Genomic DNA, 21250 nt, shown 5'->3' on the forward strand with positions numbered 1-21250 from the left:
AGAGTTAAAATGGCGAGAGAGGAGTCATTCTGTACGGACTATAGTGTAGTATAGTAATGTCGATGAATTGATATAAAACTTCATCCTCCGTCGCGAGGTGACGTATTCTGTAGTAGGAACAGGTTTGGTTCAGTGTTTGTATACGAAGTGACCTTCGCCAGAGTGAACTGCTTTACTGTATAAATGCAGTGCGAGCTAATAAATAAATATAAATTACTTATAGGTGCCTAATAGCGGAAAAATTAAGCAGCGTAAGTTTTATTTATAATTTTTTTTTAGTTTTTTACAATACAAGTCATCCATTTAATTTTAAAATTTAAAGACAGTTCTAATAATTTTTTTTTAAATATATTAAATCGAAAATATTTTAGTATAAGTTACTGAAAAAAGAGGTTTATCACTATAGATGGACAATAACATTAATATTTCAAATATGTCATCTATGTAGTATACTTATTTATGAAAATACAAGGTGTAACCAGAACCAGAAACTTAGCGTTATTGTCATACTACCTACATACTATATACAATCCAATAGCAATAACCATTTGCCTCAATTTGTAGTTTAAGTGATTTAGTATTTTTCTAACCCGCAATATATGGCGTGCAAATCTCGGGTCATTGCCTCACCTACGACGCGGCATTGACCCCGAGTGTATCATTTTTTTTTTTTTAGATACAAGTTAGTCCTTGACTGCAATCTCACCTGATGGTAAGTGATGATGCAGTCTAAGATGATAGTGGGCTAACCTGGAAGGGGTATGGCAGTTTTTATTAAACCCATACCCCTTTGGTTTCTACACGGCATCGTACCGGAACGCTATTTTTTTTTTTTTTTTAAAGAATATTAGTCATATTAAATGACTAATATACTTTGCCGGTAGGGTGGTAACTAGCCACGGCCGAAGCCTCCCACCAGACCAGACCAGAAATTTAGAAATTATAAAATTCCAAACCCCTGCCAGGAATCGAACCCGGGACCTCCCACTAATAAGACCACAGCGCTCACCACTGCGCCAGGGAGGTCGTCAAATCATATCACTAATCATCAGTGCTATCACCTGTCTTCATTTTCGCCAGCGTTCTGGTTACACCCTGTATGAACCGTCTACTATTATAGTGGTTATTGAACATGCATCAAATAATTTCGCGATTGAAGATGTAGAGCATCACCATTTTTATTACACCCCCCATTTTGTATTTGTTACAGAAAATGATTCTCTTGATATGGGTGGTGGTATTCATAGCGGTGGTACTACTGTACTTCAGACAAATCTACTCCCGCTTCAGTGAATATGGGGTCAAGCATTTCAAACCAATCCCGTTCTTCGGCAACGTGGCAAGGGTCATTCTGCGCATAGACAACTTTAGTGGGGACCTGGACCGGAATTATAATACTTTTCCAGAAGAACGGTTAGTCAAAGGTCCATGTTTTGAATTTTTATCTTCTATATATTATATAAAAGGAAAAGGTGACTGACTGACTGACTGACTGAATGACTGACTGACTGACTGATCTATCAACGCACAGCTCAAACTACTGGACGGATCGGACTGAAATTTGGCATGCAGATAGCTATTATGACGTAGGCATCCGCTAAGAAAGGATTTTTGATAATTCAACTCCTAAGGGGGTGAAATAGGGTTTTGAAATTTTGTAGTCCACGCGGACGAAGTCGCGAGCATAAGCTAGTTAGACAATAAAACGGGTAACTATCATTACAGGCTAACCTAATGCGATAGATAAGTTAACTTTTTTTTTTGTAGGGCTCCGTCCCTCAAAAGGAAAAACGGAACCCTTATAGTATCACTTTGTTGTCTGTCTGTCTGTCTGTCTGTCTGTCTGTCTATCCGTCTGTCGTGTCTGTCAAGAAAACCTGTAGGGTACTTCCCGTTTACCTATAATCATGAAATTTGGCAGGTAGGGAGCACAAGTAAAGTAAAAACCGTCCAAGTGCGAGTCAGGCTCGCGCAACGAGGGTTCCGTACCACAGTCGTATTTTGCACGATAATTCAAAAACTATGCATAAAAATAAATAAAAATCTGTTTTAGAATGTACAGGTGAAGACCTTTCATAATATGATACCCCACTTGATATAGTTATCTTACTTCGAAAATTGAAAATACTAATAATTATTAGTCCACGACCACAATTTAATTTTTTTTGTGTGATGTAACTACAAATTCACGGTTTTCAGATTTTTCCCCGAATGCCTGTTATAAGACCTACCTACCTGCCAAATTTCATGATTCTAGGTCATCGGGAAGTACCCTGTAGGTTTCTTGGCAGACCGACAGACAGACAACAAAGTGATCCTATAAGGGTTCCGTTTTTCCTTTTGAGGTACGGAACCCTAAAAATCCGAAAGCTGTGAATTTGAGGTAACATCATTAAAAAAAATTAAATGTATTTTCAATTTTCAAAGTGAGATAACTATACCAAGTGGGTTATCATAATATGAAAAAGCTTTACCAGTAGATAGAATAGATAGATATAAATACTTTATTGCACACAAAAAATATTACATAACTATTACAAAAAACTAAAACTAAAAAATAATTGTATGCAAAGGCGGCCTTATTGCTCACAGTAATCTCTACCAGGCAACCTTTAGGTAGGTACATTCTAAAACAGATTTTTAGTTATTTTTATGCATAATAGTTTTTGGTTTATCGTGCAAAACGACGAAAAAATACCCGAGCACGGAACCCTCGGCGCGCGAGCCTGACTCGCACTTGGCCGGTTTTTTTAATGATTAATTATTATTATTGTTGTTCGTTTCAAATAAATCTATTTTGTTAGATTCATCGGGCGCTATGAGTTCGTGAAGCCAATCCTAATGATTCGAGACCTGGAGCTGGTGAAGAAGATTACAGTTAAGGATTTTGAGCACTTCCTTGACCATCGCAGTTTGGCTGACGATAAAGTCGAACCGCTCTTTGCAAGAAATCTATTCTCGTTGAAAGGTGAACTTTTAAACAGTTTTAATGATATGAATGAGCCCTTTTGATACGATCAAAGATCAAAAGGGCTCTTGCCACCATTCCTAGTCATTCCTTCGTTAATTCAGCCGGCAGGGATTAGTAGGGATGATGGCAAGAGACCTGAAGAATTGACGCTGGTTCCCTGGGAACGGGGACGGGCGCTAATGTGGGACGCAACTTCACAGCATCAAGATCGGGAGCCGCAGCAGAAACAGCTGAAAACGGCAAGCGGCGCAAGTATGCCTCTCTTATCGAGAGTTACATTTTTGTTCCGTTTGCCGTGGAGACCCTAGAGCCATGGAGTCTTAGTGCTAAAAAAAATTTACGAGACATTTCACCGCGAATAATAGTCTCATCTGGTGCTAGAAGCTGGCTCATTTTTTGCGCAACTGATCAGCCTGGCTGTCCAGCGCGGAAATGCAGCCAGTATTCTTGGCACCATTCCACGCGGGCATAATTTGAATAGTAATTAAATAAGGCTCCAGTTTGTAAGCAAACATTTGTTTGAATGCATTCTGAAATTAAATTGAGTTTGGTTATCTTCAACGAACATGTCCAATTAATAATGCCATCGTTTAAAAATTTGTTAATTGATACTCAAATTACCTTGCTAAATCACTTTCTACCTTGATAAAAGTTAGAAATTTTTGAGGTTATCAGCTATATGATAAGAAAAGCTTTAGTTTGGCTCGTCTTGGCGGGGGCACTGCCGTGCCCCCTGATACTAGAAGGAAACCACATGCTCATAAGCATTCGTTGTTTTAGATTAATATTTTGAACATCACATACCTCAGTCTATTCGAGGTTCAAAACTTTTTGAAATTTGTAGGTCAGGAATGGAAAGACATGAGATCAACTTTGAGCCCAGCGTTCACCAGCTCGAAGATAAAACTGATGGTTCCCTTCATGGAGGAAGTTGGAGAGCAGATGATTCGAGTGCTGAAGAAGAAGATCAAGGAGTCTGAGCGTAAGTCGTTTTACGTATATTCCTAAAATTCCGACTTAATAATTTGGTATTTTAAGTTTACGCAATTAAACTTGACTAACTAAAAATCACTTGCTTTAACGGTGAAGGAAAACGTGAGGAAACGGCGTGCCTGAGGGATCTCTACTTATTATGCGAAGTCTGCCACTCCGTACATGGATGGTGGACTAAACCCTTCTCATTCTGAGTGCAGACTCTTTCTCGAACTCTTTTCGGAAAATGTTTTTGGCGGCATTTTAGTTATGTTAACAATAGGCTGAGATCATTACCCCTATTATAAAATGCGAAAGCGTGTTTAATTGTTGGTCTTTTGCTTTGCTGGTTTGTCTTTCAATCACGTCGCAACGGAGTAACGGATCGACGTGATTTTTGCATGGGTTTAGTATAAGACCTGGAGAGTGACATAGGCTACTTTTATCCCGGAAATTCCCAGGGTTTTTTAAACCCAAAATCTACGCGTACGAAGTCCCGGGCGTCAGCTAGTACTTTTCATAAAACGGTCCAAGACCCTATTCAAGGTTCTAGTATAATCTTCAAGTGTTTGTATTGCCATAGATGGGGCCATAGACGTGGACTGCAAGGATCTGACGGCGCGCTACGCGAACGACGTGATCGCGTCCTGCGCCTTCGGGCTGAAGGTGGACTCCCACAGCGACGAGAACAACCAGTTCTTCGAGATGGGCAAGACGGCTGCTACCTTCAAGTTCAAGCAGTTGCTGATGTTATTTGCTATGGCTACCTTTCCATCAATTACTAAGGTAGGTAAAGAACTCTTTGATTTTCCGGGATATAAATGTTATCGTACTTATATACAATGAACCAAAAGCTTAATTTGCTATAATCCACTGAAACAAGTCGAATATGTATGGTGCAACATGCAGCATGCAAAATGCACCGCCCGCCCTCCCACTGCTAAACATGCAGGAAGAAGCAGCCACCAGGCAAGCAATACGCACCACCACCACTCTTTCGCATTTATAATATGAGTCAGAGGATGGGTATTGATAGCGGGCAAATCACATATTTATTCACTAGCTTACGCTCGCGACTTCGTCCGCGTGGACTACAATATTTCAAATCCCTATTTCACCCCCTTAGGAGTTGAATTTTCAAAAATCCTTTCTTAGCGGATGCCTACGTCATAATAGCTATCTGCATGCCAAATTTCAGCCCGATCCGTCCAGTAGTTTGAGCTGTGCGTTGATAGATCAGTCAGTCAGTCAGTCAGTCAGTCAGTCACCTTTTCTTTTTATATATATATATATATATATATATATATATATATATATATATAGATTAATCATAATCAGAAAATTATTTAATGTTTTTGTCGGCCTTCCATTGCGGTTTTTGGTGTCGCTTTGATTCAAACACGAGATGATTTTCGAATCATTTGAGAATTATTTAGTCTCCTTTAAGTGACATTGGCGGCTGCCCAATTGGAAAATTGATCTTGACAAGCCGGTCCTCACTCCTAGACCTCGATTGCGGGAAACCTGCATCAATCATCATTACAATCTCAATTGTTCTGATTGGCTGAATTTGTGCGATTCTTGTTGCAACAATGCATTGTAGTCAATAGTGAGCGAGCGTCAACCAATCAGAGGTGATTGCGATCGTGACATTGTATAGCTGTCAATCTTCCGCAATCGCGCAGCTGAGTTTATTTGAGTTAGTCGATTGCATAAACACATCAGCCCCCCAATTGTGTAAGAATAACCATTTCATGGCTATCGCAATCGTCAATAAATTCTGCCCTTTGATTGGTTGATTCGCTTTTTACATTTTTTCACAGCCAATCAAAGGGCAGAATTCTTGACGATTGCGATAGCCATGAAATGGTTATTCTTACACAATTGGGGGGCTGTTCCGTGACGAACATAATAAGAACCTTTCTCTCTTTTTTTTTAATTTATAGACTAGCGCTTGGCTGCAATCAGACCTAGTGGCAAGTGATGATGCAGACTAAGATGGAGCGCGCTTGCCTAGAAGATACGTATTCACTCTTGACATGAAGGTACTATATTATAATTGGAGGGGAAAACTCTTCTTCTCTCTTTCCAGAGATTGAAACTAAAACTGTTCAGCAACCAAACCACAGACTTCTTCATCAACCTGGTGATAAGCACGATGAAGGACCGAGAAGCGAGGAACATCATCAGACCAGACATGATCCATCTTCTCATGGAAGCCAAAAAAGGTATGCAGCCAGTATTATTGGCACCATTCCACGCGGGCATGATTTGTATAGTAATTAAATTAGATAAGCTTTAAGTTTTATTGTAATATTTTTATACACACATTTTCTTCTGCTGGTGCCTCTCCATAAACAAAGTTGGTAAAAAAGGTATTGAATATTTGAAAAGAGCAACCGCCGAGTTTCTTGTTGGTTCTTCTCGGTAGGAAAGGCATTCCGAACCAGTGGTAGATGCATCCGACTATTCGAAATTAGTACTTGTAAAAGTTTATTTGAATAAAAAAGATTTTTATTTTATTTTATTTTTTATTTTATTGAAAATGACTTCAAGTTTCTGAATACATGGTTCCCGTCTACTCTAAAAATTACATTTTGTGACGGTCGACGAGATAGACGTCCACTGCTGGACATATTGACTTCTGCACGCCTTGGTCTTGCTCCTCCTGAATTAAGCGGCTCCCTGCGACTCAGTTGATGTCGTCTATCCACCTTGTAGGCGGTCTTCCAACGCTGCACTTTTTAGTGGGACGTCGCCATTTTAGCACCTTGGAACCCCAACATCTTGAACTATGTCAGTTACTCTAGTACTCCTACGGATTTCCTCATTTCTGATTTGATCACGTAGAGAAACTTTAAATATATCTAGCTCTCTCCATCGCCCGCTGAGTAACCATCTAGTGTTAATTGAAAATACTTCTTTCACGCAGGTCAACTTACTCACGATGATAAGGTGAGTACAGAAAATGGTCAGGGTGACCAAGATGCTGGCTTCGCGACCGTTGAAGAATCTACGGTGGGCAAGAAAAATACTGACCGAGGTTAGATTCGCTAATTTTTAAGATTAGGTATTTAGGGCTCGGTTACGGTAAAATGACATCTATAGTGTCGCGATCGATCGCAATCACCTCTGATTCGTTGACGCTCGCTCTCTGGCCCACTGAAAAAACAAAATGGCACCGACTCATTGGTGCTTTAGCACCAATACAACCTCAGTGACGTCTGGATGTCAAACGGGTCGTTCATTAATATTTACTAGGGTCCAAAATTGGCATATCTTGTCATTTATATCGATGACTAGCTGAACCGCCCCGGCATCGCTCGGGTGGAGTTTAGAAAATTGAGGGGGGTGGTTGAATTAAATTTTTCTCTCCGTAAGAACCTTCCTCGTACTTCAAGGAATATTATAAAAAAGAATTAGCGAAATCGGTTCAGCTGTTCTCGAGATTTGGGATGACCAACACATTTGGTCATTCATGTTTATATTATAGATTGCAACAGAATTTTTCAGTGAATGTTTTCTTATTTGTTACCCAGTTTGGTCTGACAACGACCTCATCGCCCAAGCAGTCCTCTTCTTCATTGCGGGTTTCGATACCGTCTCAATTGCGATGTCCTTCGCCCTGCTCGAGCTGGCCCTCCACCCAGAGGTCCAGGACCGCCTGTACGAGGAGATAAAGGAATATAACGAGAAACACAACGGCAAGCTCAGCTTTAATGCCATACAGAACATGACGTACTTGGATATGGTTGTTTCAGGTAATACTACTTTCTTTGTTAATGCAGAATAAGAGACAAAAAAAACTCGGTGACCAAATCGTGAGGAAATCCGAATCCACGCTAATATTATAAATGCGAAAGTGTATCTATCTGTCTGTCTGTCTGCTAGCCTTTCACGGCCCATCCATTCAACCGATTTTGACGAAATTTGGTATAGCAGTGAATTTTGATAGCTAGCAACCCGGGGAAGGACATAGGCTATTTTTATCCCGGAAAATTGAAGAGTTCCCACGGGATTTTTAAAAAACCTATATCCACGCAGGCGAAGTCGCGGGCATCATCTAGTTTTATCTAAACGTAGCACTGGTGCAGAAAAAAGTACTGATTCAGCACTATCAAAAGTCAAAAAACATATTATGAAGAAGAAAATTATCTTAATTTTAATTTTTTTTTCTTTGCAGAAGTCCTCAGGCTCTGGCCTCCAGCGATGGCGTTGGACAGGATCTGCGTCAAGGACTACAACTTGGGAAAACCTAATAGCAAAGCTACCAAGGACTATATTGTAAGATTTTCTCTCTTGTATTACAAGTCCTCCTCAAGTTAATTGACGATCTCCCTGGCGCAGTGGTGAGCGCTGTGGTCTTAATAGTGGGAGGTCCCGGGTTCGATTCCTGGCAGGGGTTTGGAATTTTATAATTTCTAAATTTCTGGTCTGGTCTGGTGGGAGGCTTCGGCCGTGACTAGTTACCACCCTACCGGCAAAGCCGTGCCGCCAAGCGATTTAGCGTTCCGGTACGATGCCGTGTAGAAACCAAAGGGGTATGGGTTTAATAAAAACTGCCATACCCCTTCCAGGTTAGCCCGCTATCATCTTAGACTGCATCATCACTTACCACCAGGTGAGATTGCAGTCAAGGGCTAACTTGTATCTGAATAAAAAAAAAAAAAAAGTATTGTGACTTCGAGCGCAGTGTAGATAGACCCTATTAAATGGGCAGGTATCATCAATCCACAGACCTCCGCCTATAGACGCTTTATAGCCGGACACCCTCGATCGCCAAGGTAAGGCAGTTTTTTTTTTTTTTTTTTTCAGTTAGTTGCTTAGCATAAAAGTCGGCCCACACCCGTTCGGTGCCCTCATTCCGCACATTGTTTTAATTAAAAATAGTAGTAAATAGCAAGTCAAAATATAAGTCGTGTAGGTTACCTAAAAAGTAAAATAACCTAATTTATGTTAGTCTACACTCAATTAAAGAACCTCGTCATCAGTATGAAACTGTCCAGCAATTCCCATTACAGTCCTCTGTAATGAAATCCTTTCCTCAGTAAAGTAGCAGTTAACGAGCAAGTGCGAGTAAAAGCATTTGGCTACAACATGGCAGATCTAATCCCCCATTACTCTATAAAGTCGGGTGAATTTACTCTTCTATAGGATATAAGTCGGGTTTCCCAGAATCGGGAGAGATAGCCTGATGAAGATTTATGGTGGTAGAAAGTAGGATGATAATTTTGTTTTTTTTTCCTAAGAAAGATTCGCAAAGGAGAAAGCCTAGCGGTCCCATCGTGGTGCTTCCACCATGACCCGCAGTTCTTCCCGAACCCCCAGAAGTTCGACCCTGAACGCTTTTCCGATGAGAACAAGCACCTCATCAACCCTATCGCCTACATGCCGTTTGGACTTGGACCTAGGAATTGTATAGGTAACAGTACTTTGTATTTATTTTATTTTATTTATTATAGGAAAATCAACAGCGAAATAATACAATAAGTTTCTTAAATGCTAATTACAGAAGTATGGCCAATTACAGATTTTCTCGAAAAATTAACAATATATAAGAGTGAGTTAAAATTATTTCATTATCAAAACTAAGTGGATGAAGGAAATAAAACATATAGTGTGTGTGTGTGTGTGTGTGTGTGTGTGCGTGTGTGTGTGTGTGTGTTCAGTGTATGGGTAGCGTTAATTACGCGTCCATGTATGTGAAGTTAAGTATGTTACGTTTAAATAAAATAAAGTAAAATAGTTATTAGTGCAATTGTGAAATGTGTCGCTTAAATGTCTTTTTAGAACAGCGGAAAAGGTCAATATCGGAATAATGTTTGTTATAGGTGCGTGTCATTCTAGTAATAGCAGAGTTTTGGGAGTATTTTTTCCTTTTCCTTGTAATTTTATGTTTTTCAAAACAACTCTTCTGTAAAAGCTATTGACATAGAGAGCGAGCCAAGGCGTGTCAGATCTTCGTTATTTTATAAAAGCTGATAGTTTCTCTGCATATTGTCCCCAACACTGGGAGGAACGTTTGTTTGTATCATGGCGGCGTTCGGAGATAACAGGTAGGTAATAAAGGTGTAAAAAAAATCTTATGTCAAAGTAAAAGTTTTTTTTATATTATCTTCGGAATAACATTAGAAATCACGTCATGCATTCACAATCATTACCTACTATGAGGTCTCACAGTGCGCTTGAACGCACAGTGTGTGGTTCCGCCAATCAGATTATTTTGTCACGTCAATTCTCGATAATCTGATTGGTGGAATCTACACTATGCGTTCGAGCACACTGTGCGATTATGATTGAGAATACGGGTGTACGTGTCGTGGCAACCCCCTGAAAGACGCCTTTAAAGTTTAAGGGTGTCTGGCTTGTCTGACTTGATATATTGTTTGTATCACCAGGTTCAAGATTCGCGCTCTGCGAGCTGAAGTTCCTGGTGTACCATATCCTGCTGCACATTGAGGTGTCGCCATCAGAGAAGACCCGTCTCCCTGCGAAGTTATCCTCTGGGACGTTCAACCCTCGCCTTGAAGGTGGTCACTGGTTAAAGTTTAGGCTACGCGCCTAAGAAGTTAAATTGTTTATTTTTAAGTAAGCACGAGAAATAAAACATAGCTACTTTTTGTCTTTATTTACTTTTTCTATTCAATAAGTAGAGAAACTCCAAGCATAGCTCTCTTCATCCCGCATGAGGAGATCCGTAGGAGAACTAGAATAACCGACATAGCTCAACGAGTTGTGAAGCTGAAGTGGCAATGGGCAGGGCACATAGTTCGTACAACCGATAGACGACGGTGGGGTCCCAAGGTGCTGGAATGGCGACCTCACACCGGAAGACGCAGCGTTGGAAGACCCTCCACTGGGTGGACGGACGACATCAGACGAGTCGCAGGGAGCCGCTGGATTCAGGTGGCACAAGACCGTGGCGTGTGAAAGTCCCTACAAGAGACCTATGTCCAGCAGTGGACGTCTATCGGTTGATGATGATGATGATGATGATGATGCAACGATAAAGTGGGTACGGTACAATAACAGAGACTGGAAGCAGACAAAAAGCCATTCCACTGCGTTCCATCTATATGCAGATGCGGCGATACCAAAGGGACATTAATGTTTCAATTGAACGGCCAGTTTGTCCGTCTGTGTTGTGAGTACGGATCGCTTTGATGGCGGTAATGGGACTGCGTTTTGTGACTGTATTTTTAGCGACAACAGTTGGTGCACTTGACATTAATGGTAGGCTTCCATTGGTCGCGAGTCGCGACAGAACGCGCGACAATAGGGTCTTGCACTGTACTAATAAAATGAACTGATTTTCTGTATAGCGGTGAGATCCTATAAGGGCTCTTTTTTCCTTTTGAGGTACGGAACCCTGAAAATAAAGCCGGGCATTACAAATTACCGATCGCATGTGACGGGTACTATTGTACCTTTATTGCTATAAGAGCTACCTACCTACCTAATTTCATGACTCTAGGTCAACGGGAAGTACCCTGTAGGTTTCTTGACAGACAGACAGATAGACAGACAACAAAGTGATCCTATAAGGGTTCCGTTTTTCCTTTTGAGGTACGCAATCCTAAAAATAACTTCGTTTCATTTCATTTTAATCAAATTATGTATAGTTGGTTATAAAGTTGCAACAGTCATTTCATTACATTAAAGTTATGTTACTAACAGACTTCTTCAGTTTCCCTCAGAGTTCAAAGGGAAAATGCTTGTAAGTGAAAACCAGCGTCGCTTACCCCACAGAGCACGCAAGACATCGTGAAACTTCAGAGTTTGTCAGCACCACATAGTTGACATAGTACACATGCTTTGAGGAGCGCTGACTTTGAGCAAGGCTGGACGGACACGGAACATAGTTTAGCTAAATTCTAGAACTTAATATTTAGATGTTTATTATTTACTAGCAGTTACCTACTTACCTACTCACTCAGTTTTCCCTTAAGGCATGGAAACCAGAATACCTAAATTCCAATTTTCTTATCTCTAACTTCAAAAACATAGGACTTCCATATAACCTTTCAACCCCCATTTCACTTCCTTAGGAATGGATTTTCGCAAAATATTTAAAAAAAATTTTTAGCAGATACTTAAGTACTAATACCTCTAAAAAGAGCCTACCTTCTAAATTTCAAATTAGCAGTAAATAAAACATTCCTTTACAATTTTTCATCCCCAATTTTACCACCCTTAAGGTGGGGATTTTCTAAAATAACTTATACAGGTTTTTATTATTTAAATCTTGTAAGTTTAATGCTTATTTTCATACCTGTAACTCCAAAAACATACATGACTCTGAAAACTTAGAGGTGCGTGCCCGGGATCGAACCACTGACCTCCCATATAAAAGGCAGACGTCTTCACCACTAGGCTCATAATCCGCGCAAATATCGAATAGGGTGTTTCAATAGCAAAACCACAAATTGAAAAGCAGACTTCAAAATTAGCAAGCGGCGCCGTCCGTCAATTAATATTAATATGCATATGCATGCCGCTACACTGTGTCCCTACGGACCAGTTATTTTGTTTTATGAAAGCCGGACGGACGTGGAAAATGCTATACAGTCAGTAATTACCTACTGACTGAATAGAAGTCATTACTTAACTAATTTGTAGCCTGTATAGAACTAAGTTTATAACATAAAGTTGAAAACTAAAACCCGACTATAAGATCGTCTTATTAACGCAGAAATATATAAAGACCACGAGGGTGACAGAGGCTATTTTTTATCCCGAAAAATCAAAGAGTTTCCACGGGATTTTTAAAAACCTAAATACACGCGAACGAAGTCACGCGGCATCAGCTAGAACCTTATAAGTAAACTAAGAAAAACTAAAGTACCTAGTGATAAAAAAACTTGAATATAAGCTAGCTTTTAGTACAGCAACGTTTCAAGTTGTTTACTGATATCGCTGGGGCGGGCGGGCGGGCGGGCGGGGCATCGTATATTAGGGGATAGGGCGCCCTGTAATTACTTGAGCGAATTATTTCGCTCAATTAGCCTCCGCCGGGGATCGGGGATAAAGATTTAGGACACGAACATGACTGTAATATGAATTAAGTTATTATTTCTTGAGACAATATAATACATAAGGGACAAAGAAAGAAAAGTAGAAATACATATTTTATTTTTATTTGTCTACGTTTCATTATAAAAAAAATTAATATACGTCTAGGTATTATCTAGACATAAAAATACTTGCCTAACTGATTGACTGAACTATCAACGCACAGTCTAAATTTAGACTGGGTTTAGAATCTTGTAACTTAGTAACATCCGTCGTAGGCATTCCATAGAAAGTGATTTTTGGAAATTCCACGCCTAGACAGTTTGTATGAAAATCCATAATTTCGAGTTTCTGTCAAAAATAATGAAATACATGTACATATCACTAACAAAAGTGTGTGTGAAATTCCGTTACAAAAAATTGGTCAGTATTTCGGCTTTCGGCAGTGATGTGGTGATCTCCCTATGTCGATGGCTTTCGGCTGGTTAAAATAATTGGAAATTTCATTCCCTCGCAGAATTTCAAAAATTGCACTCGGGCGAAGTCGGGGCGGGTCCGCTGGTATATTATAAAGTCATGTCCTATTTTCTGTCTAAAGGCAAATCTATTAGATATTCACTTTGACGGAAAATAGTCTATCGAGATAAAATTAGATTTGTGACTAGGTAGCAATTTCGTCTCCCGCTCGTTCTTGTTGCTGTGAGGAGCTGGAGATTTATTTTGTAAAAAATTGCATGTGCATAGATGCGACTTGTCCCTTCTGTCACCAGATGAGGCTCTTAGATTAATAAAAGGTCTTTGATGAGGCTATTAATCGCGGTGAAATGTCTCGTAATTTTTTTTAGCACTAAGACTCCACGGCAAACGGAACAAAAATGTAACTCTCGATAAGAGAATGCTTTTTGTCTGAAATAAATCGAATACTGACTGAAACTGGTGATCTGTGTAAGACCTAATCAACCCTAATCAATATTCAGTCTGCTTACGTAGTAACGGACCCTACACTGAATTCATGCGGCATCATTGACTTATATATTACTTCGTAAGGACAGGGCCATTGAACAAGCAAAATGGCACCGCCTCATTGGTCCTAAAATGTTTATTTAGCAAAAATGCAACCTCAGTGACGTCTGGATTTCAAATGTTTCGTTCATTAGTATCTAAGAGGTGGCGCTGATTTATTTGGTTCCAAAGCCGTGAAAAATTTTTTTCGCTTGGGCATATCTTGTCATTTATATCGATGTGCGGCGTAGGTATTAGGTATTAGGTAGTTAGATAAGTACCTCAGTAACCCGCCGCCCTAGAACTGATAACAAGAGACCCCCAGTAATCCTCACGGATTGTGTGTCACAGACCGAATGTATATTAATGTACTATGTATGTACTATTCGTGGTATGTTCCAGTGATATAGTAAGTACTTACTTACCTATGTATTATACAGCGTTTTGCATAAATGTTGATCGAAACTACATATTACATAATAGACAGGTACCTGTCGGAGTAAACTAGAGTGAGGGAACTCTCGTATTGATCCTGAATTGACAACGAAAAAAACCGGCCAAGTGCGAATCAGACTCGCGCACTAAGGGTTCCGTGGTACAATCGTATTTTATCGACATTTTGCTCGATAAATCAAAAACTACTTACTAGATCGTTCAAACCATTGCATGGTAATGTACATCATAATATATTTTTTTTAGTTTTATCGTTCTATTATTTTAGAAGTTGCAGGGGGGGGACACATTTTACCACGTTGGATGTGTCTCTCGCGCAAACTATCAAGTTTAGAAAAAAATATATTAGAAACCTGAATATCATTTTTGCTCTGGGGTTTAAACTAGTGGGAACACCGATAGGAGTTGGTTCCACAGTTTGCTTGTGCGTGGAAAAAAGGATGGCACGGACTTCCGCAAAGTTCACCTGCTACTATTCAACATTAGTGAGTTTTTCGGGTTGACAGTCATATGTGTCTTCACCTTAAGAATTAACATCCTTACCATAAAACGTCTTTACATGTATCACGCACATAAAAAGGTCTTAGCCATTGCTAGATTGGACGCTTGAATCTCGAATGTTTCTCCAAATCACCGTGAGTCCTATTTCATGCTAGGCCCTAGGGATGTGCTCACGAACCAAAGACACAAACGAACTATATCACTTTTTGATTACATCATACTGGTGAGCAGTTTAGTGAGCGGGATGATTCATTAAGGATGGTTCGACGAAAAAATATTTTAATATCACTGAATGAAGCAGCAATCTGGAATCAATAAATGTCAAATGAGCTCGGTGGCTATCGTTCAGTTTTGGACACTGAGTCTAACTTGAGTAGCCTTTATATATTACTTCGTAAGTTCCTTCGTCATTCATATCGATGCAAAGTTCTTTAACCGTGTAGTAGCCTACGACTGATACGACTTCCGTCGTCCGATTTCTCTCCGCCATCCGTGAGAATTTCTCGTATGTTCCTCGGATTCGAAAATCGGACGTACCCATGACAAAGATAATATGTCAAAGATGTCCACTGAATAGCTTGGATTTGGATCAGACATCGGATGAGTTCGTAACCGCTCTAACTCAGTGTCCAACACTAAACGATAGCCACCGAGCTCATTTGTTCAATAGTTCAGTTCCCGTATACCACCTCAAATGTGTTCAGTCACCCATCTTGCCCATCTCTATCTCACCGGCGTTTTGTATTTATGCCCTCGTAAAGCGCTCCGTGGAACTGATTCCCTACATCCCCCGGACCGTTTGCCCTGATGGAGGGATGAGTGGCGACAAGAGTCAGAGAGGAGCAGTCAGATGATCAATAAAACAAACCATCAAGGATACTTGAAGTCAAATCTTCCTAGAACAGTCTTCATGAAATAAACAAAAAAAAATCTTCTACGACATATTCAGTTCATTTGTTCAGCTCTTTGAATCTATAATGTGGTATCTCACTAATTTTTCGGTAAGCTATCTTGCCCATCTCTATCTCAGCCGCGTTTTGTTTTTATGCCCTCGTAAAGCGCTCCGCGGAACTGATTCCCTACATCCCCCGGACCGTTTGCCCTGATTGAGGGATGAGTGGCGACAAAAAGAGCAGTAATGTCTTTTGACGTCTGTCTTGATACCTACTTGATTTTTTTGTCTTGTATCTAATATCAGACGAGTCGCAGGGAGCCGCTGGATTCAGGCGGCGCAAGACCGTGGCGTGTGGAAGTCCCTACAAGAGACCTATGTCCAGCAGTGGACGTCTATCGTGGACGTGATGATGATCTTATGTCCGTATCTTTGTAAGCGTAGACTACACCAAACCCCTATTTTACCGACTTAAGGTCTCAATTTTCAAAAATCATTTCTAAGTGGATGTCTACGCCATATTAGCTATCTGCATGCTAAATTTAAGTCCGATCCGTCCAGTAGTTTGAGCTATGCGTGGATATATCAGTCAGTCAGTCAGTCACCTTTTCCTTTTACATATTTAGAAGATGATGTCTATTACAAAACTATTGATAAGACGGTATATTATATAAACATACCAGAAGTGAAGTTAAATATTAACCACGACACACAGCGGTATATCGAGAGTTTTGCCTTTCATAATAACCTTACTGCAATATTAACTTGATTAGGGCACAATTGCTATTGAAACCACTCAATCAGAAATGCGACCTAAACACAAAAGCGTTTAATAGTCGAATGAGTCTGTGGTTGAACACGGACTGCCTTAAGAATCATCAAATACTCGCTTTTATACCAATCGATTCAAGATGGTGATGCAACACATCACGTGACGTCTGTCAGAGATAATTAATTATTATAAGTGCGCTAACAATTATGTATATGATAATAATACATGAGCGTATTTATTCCCTAGATAGTTACAGCTAGCCCTTAATAGAAAGCCCTCGATATCGGCTCTCAGCCTCGCCGGCGCGCTCATTAAGCGCCTATCGGAACCGCTACACTAACCCTTAAGGTTAAAGATCTCTTTTCACTGGCAGCGAGACGATGGAAGCGAAGCGATACATTATCCGGCTGCGCCACAGAAATTTAAGGTCATCATCATAAACAACCCATAACCGGCTCACTACAGAGCACGGGTCTCCTCTCAAAGTGAGAACCGCTACACTAACCCTTAAGGTTAAAGGTCTCTCTCCACTGGCTGCGAGACGATGGGAGCGAAGCGATATACGAGTATTTCTACTTGACTGCGCCACACAAAGTTATGGTGTTCTGCCTATATTAATTACTAGCTGATGCCCGGGGCCTTCCTACGCTTGGATTTAGATTTTTAAAAATCCCATAGGAACTCGGATTTTTCGGGATTAAAAGTAGCCTATGTCACTCTCCAGGTCTTTATACCTATGCAAGAAATCACATCGACCCGTTGCTCCGTTGCGACGTGATTAAAGGACAAACCAAAAAACCAACAAACAAACACACTTTCGCATTTATAATAAGGGTACTGATGTGAATCATTTCTGAGGTTCTTCCGGGTGCTCCCGTGGAATGAATAATGGCCAAGAATACTGGCCGCATTTCCGCGATAGACAGCCAGGCTGATCCGTTACGCAAAAAATGAGCCAGCCCTTCTGTCACCAGATGAGGCTAAGTTTTAATTAAAGCTTTAATGCCACTTGCCCAGATTGCTCTGTTAAAAACCTCTTTGCATCGCTTCGCAGGGAATGTGAACTGAGCCTTAAGAGACTATCTAACCCTTATAATCCGGTTTATAAGGCAGTAACTTTGCCCCTAACTCTGCCCACTTCATTAAAGGATTACTTGAAGTGGGAGTCGAGTTCTCACTTCTCACACATCTCGTAGTAAGTGGCTGTCAAAACTTTGAAGGCTTATTGAATAAGATGTTTTTGACTTTTTTTCAATCTCCGCTGATAGTAAGTGAAGATGCCATCTAACGGCTGAAATTAATAATAAATCAATAAAAAAAATTAATAATCAATCTATCTTAGTACGCGACAGGTCGAGATGGCAATAGGGGTAGTGACGCCCCGCACACCCGCACAGACCCCACGCTAACCCGGTGCGGGCGAGCGCGGGTGACGTGCGGGCGTGCGGGGCGTCCCCCCGCCCCATTGCCCGATTGCCATCTCGATCAATAAAAATAATATTCAACTATACGTTTAAACCATGCTCTTGAATCACTCTATCTATAAATTTAAAAAAAAAACTTTTAATGAAAATCGCAGTAAAATCCATTGCGTAGTTCAAAAGATCTAAACGCACAAACGGGCAGACACCTGGAAGCGACTTTGTTTTATACTAAGTAGTTATAATATTATAAAGATCATATGAATCAGTACCCTTATTATACATGAGAAAGTGTGTTTGTTTGTTGGTTCGTTGGTTTGTTGGTTCGTCCTTTAATCACGTCGCAACGGAGCAACGAATTGACGTGTTTTTTGCATGGGTATAGTCAAAGACTTGGAGAGTGACATAGGCTACTTTTTATCCCGGAAAATCAAAGAGTTCCCACGGGATTTTTAAAAAACCTAATTCCACGCGAACAAATATTCCTATGATATTTACATGAAAGCTCACAGTCCAGTAAGCTCGTTCAAAAGCCAAACACTTTGCGAAATGGTACAAAGGCGAAGCTCTCGGCAAAGTGTCCTTTTGTCTTATTTATTGTTTGCTGTTTGTTAAGCGTGCACTTTCCGAATGTGGAACATTCAAAATTGTACAATTTGGTATTTGTCTACTTTTGAATTTGATAAATATTATTACTTTATTATAAACTAGGATAAAAATAATGACGTACGCTGAAAAAAATATTAAAATCCAACAAAGATTTACAAAGTTACAGGCATTTTAATTTTGGAGTGGGAGGGTCTTCTATCCCTTTCACGCAAAACGAAATTTTGTATGAAACCGCACGAAGCTACTATGGCATTAGTAGGTGTGGCGTCAAACTGCTGTAACGCTATCTCTGTCTCATCATCATCATCATCAATCAGCCTGTTTGCGTCCACTGCTGGACATAGGCCTTCCCAAGAGCACGCCACCACACACGATCCTCCGCCTTCCTCATCCACCTATTCTCTGTCATCTCTGTGTACCCTGTGTACATCTCTGTCTAATCAGAAATTTTTATAAATACTTATACTTAACTTTTTTGTTATTTGATCGATTTAATTAGTTTTTTTCAGTTTACGTCATTATTTTTATTCCAGTCTAAATATATAAAAGGAAAAGGTGACTGACTGACTGATCTATCAACGCACAGCTCAAACTACTGGACGGATCGGGCTGAAATTTGGCATGCAGATAGCTATTATGACGTAGGCATCCGCTAAGAAAGGGTTTTTGAAAATTCAAACCCTAAGGGGGTGAAACAGGGGTTTGAAATTTGTGTAGTCCACGCGGACGAAGTCGCGAGCATAAGCTAGTTTATAATGAAGTAATAAAAAAATTGGAGTCAAATACCCAATTAATCCTTTGACACTGTAATGCAAAATCGCTAAGTTAATAGATATACATACTTACAAAGCATTATACGATATGCATATCTATACGCAGTGGCGTGCAGCTCGTAGAGGCATAAACGCACTGCTTACCCTCAATGTAATAAATCAATGCTTATTTTTCATTATAACCTGCTGTAAAATAAGTTCATACCTAAATGCATACCCTGGCTTGAACTCCTGTGCATGCCACTGCCTATACGCCGTCTCCGAAATCAGGAAATCAGAAGGGCATAAAATAAATAAAAATCTGTTTTAGAATGCACAGGTAAAGCCCTTTCATAATATGAAACCCCACTTGAAATAGTTCTTACTTCGAAAATTGAAAATACTAATTGTTAGTTCATGACCACAATTTAAACTTTTTTTGTGTGACGTAACCCTAAATTCACGGTTTTCAGATTTTTCCCCTTATGTCAGTACGCTTACTATAATATGATTTTACGTTTCACCAAACGTTGCTAGAATTCGAGAGTCGAAACACAATACCGTCAAAGTAAAATGGACCTAAAGAGCCTTGAATTGAAGTCAAAAACTCAATGCCACTGATTTTAATTTCGCAACGTTTCCGCTTGGAACGCTGGCTGTAGATGTGTAGACAAACTTGAGCTTTAAAACAAGTCAGTTAAGATCCAGTTTACTATAAAGCGGAAGGTTTTAGACACTCGAATACTATCAACCTTGGTAAGACATAAACTCGTACTAAGCGTACCTAATGCTATAAGACCTACTTACCTGCCAAATTTCATGATTCTAAGTCAATGGGAAGTACCCTGTAGGTTTGAAGTGCGGAACCCTAAAAATTTAAAATATGAAAACAGCTGCGCAAGAAAAGATGTTTACGCTATAATCAGTGACTGGCTGAAATCCCGTGGGAACTCTTTGATTTTTCGGGATAAAAAGTAGCCTATGTCACTCTACCGCCAGTGGCCCTACCGCGGTTGTTTGACAGCTACAATGTCACGATCGCAATCATCTCCGATTGGTTAATGCTCGCTCACTATTGGCCACAATGCATTGTTGCAACAAGAATCGCACAAATTCAGCCAATCAGAACAATTGAGATTGTAATAATGATTGATGCAGGTTTTAGACAATCGCCCTACTGTTCTCCCTCTCAGCTTTCACTAGACAGACTAGTTATCATATCATAGTGAGGCAGATTAATTAGCGCAAGACAAACTCGCAATCAACGCAGGTTAGTTTGTTCAGCTAATCACTGTTCCCCTACTCAGCACTCACTTCGGGCTTAGTACGAGTTTAGAGTCTCGATAACGTTGATAGAACATCGAATATTTCGATATTGTATAGTATAGTATTGTAAAGTTAGAGGAAAATGAACCTTATCAAAGTCAAAAAGTCAAAGTCAAATGATTTATTCAAAATAGGTAATTAATAACGCTTTTTGATGGTCAGATGTTGGATTTCTAAGATATAGTGGTGATAATTACGCAAACTTAAAACTAAAGCTACGAGGGTTCCAAACGCGCCCAGGTCTGAGAAGAGCCCACAACAAACTCAGCCGGGTATTCTTTTTATTATCACCACTTTACAAAATTATTGAATATCATCAAACCATCTCCAGCTCACTAGTTTGGCCATTGTAGGATCCATATTTTACTTATAATTACATCTCATCATCATCATCAAGTCTCGAAGCCCGTGCCACTTGGCTTTAGCTAGCCAAATCTTCATCTTTAAATCAAGCGAAATTAGGTTCATTTTCCTCCGACGTTTTATTGTTACGATATTCGAAATCTATCAATGGTTTCGAGATATTATGCTAATCCTTACTAAGGGTACATTATTTGCAATTGCGTA

At 40.0% G+C, this 21250-nt stretch overlaps 2 protein-coding genes across 3 annotated transcripts in view; one reads left to right on the plus strand and one right to left on the minus strand.

Annotated features, from left to right (window-relative positions):
* LOC117987489 (15-hydroxyprostaglandin dehydrogenase [NAD(+)]-like) overlaps positions 1-21250 on the minus strand; it is a 385473-nt gene that overhangs the window by 322415 nt on the left and 41808 nt on the right. The gene's annotated exons all lie outside the window — the stretch shown is intronic.
* LOC117987680 (cytochrome P450 9e2-like) lies at positions 99-10571 on the plus strand. Of its 2 annotated transcripts, none has more exons than XR_011237454.1 (11): positions 99-251; positions 1211-1413; positions 2805-2968; positions 3816-3953; positions 4527-4729; positions 6036-6171; positions 6876-6986; positions 7483-7704; positions 8127-8227; positions 9193-9365; positions 10342-10571. XR_011237454.1 is itself a non-coding variant. In XM_034974710.2 (11 exons), exons 2-11 carry the CDS (start codon positions 1214-1216, stop codon positions 10506-10508), a joined length of 1611 nt encoding a protein of 536 aa, XP_034830601.1. In that variant the 5' UTR covers positions 100-251; positions 1211-1213; the 3' UTR covers positions 10509-10571. The 2 variants fall into 2 exon arrangements, 1 of the variants encoding a protein (XP_034830601.1); XM_034974710.2 differs by having other exon boundaries at positions 100-251; positions 9197-9365.

The sequence above is a fragment of the Maniola hyperantus genome, chromosome 13, assembly GCF_902806685.2.
Source record: "Maniola hyperantus chromosome 13, iAphHyp1.2, whole genome shotgun sequence".
Taxonomy (NCBI): domain Eukaryota; kingdom Metazoa; phylum Arthropoda; class Insecta; order Lepidoptera; family Nymphalidae; genus Maniola; species Maniola hyperantus.

Bases quoted from the DNA above. Each gene is read 5' to 3' on its own strand.
- LOC117987680 (XM_034974710.2), top strand. From the start codon at position 1,214: ATGATTCTCTTGATATGGGTGGTGGTATTCATAGCGGTGGTACTACTG. The intron at 7,705-8,126 runs GTAATACTACTT...TTTTCTTTGCAG, and splicing joins CTTGGATATGGTTGTTTCAG to AAGTCCTCAGGCTCTGGCCT. The intron at 9,366-10,341 runs GTAACAGTACTT...TTGTATCACCAG, and splicing joins TGGACCTAGGAATTGTATAG to GTTCAAGATTCGCGCTCTGC.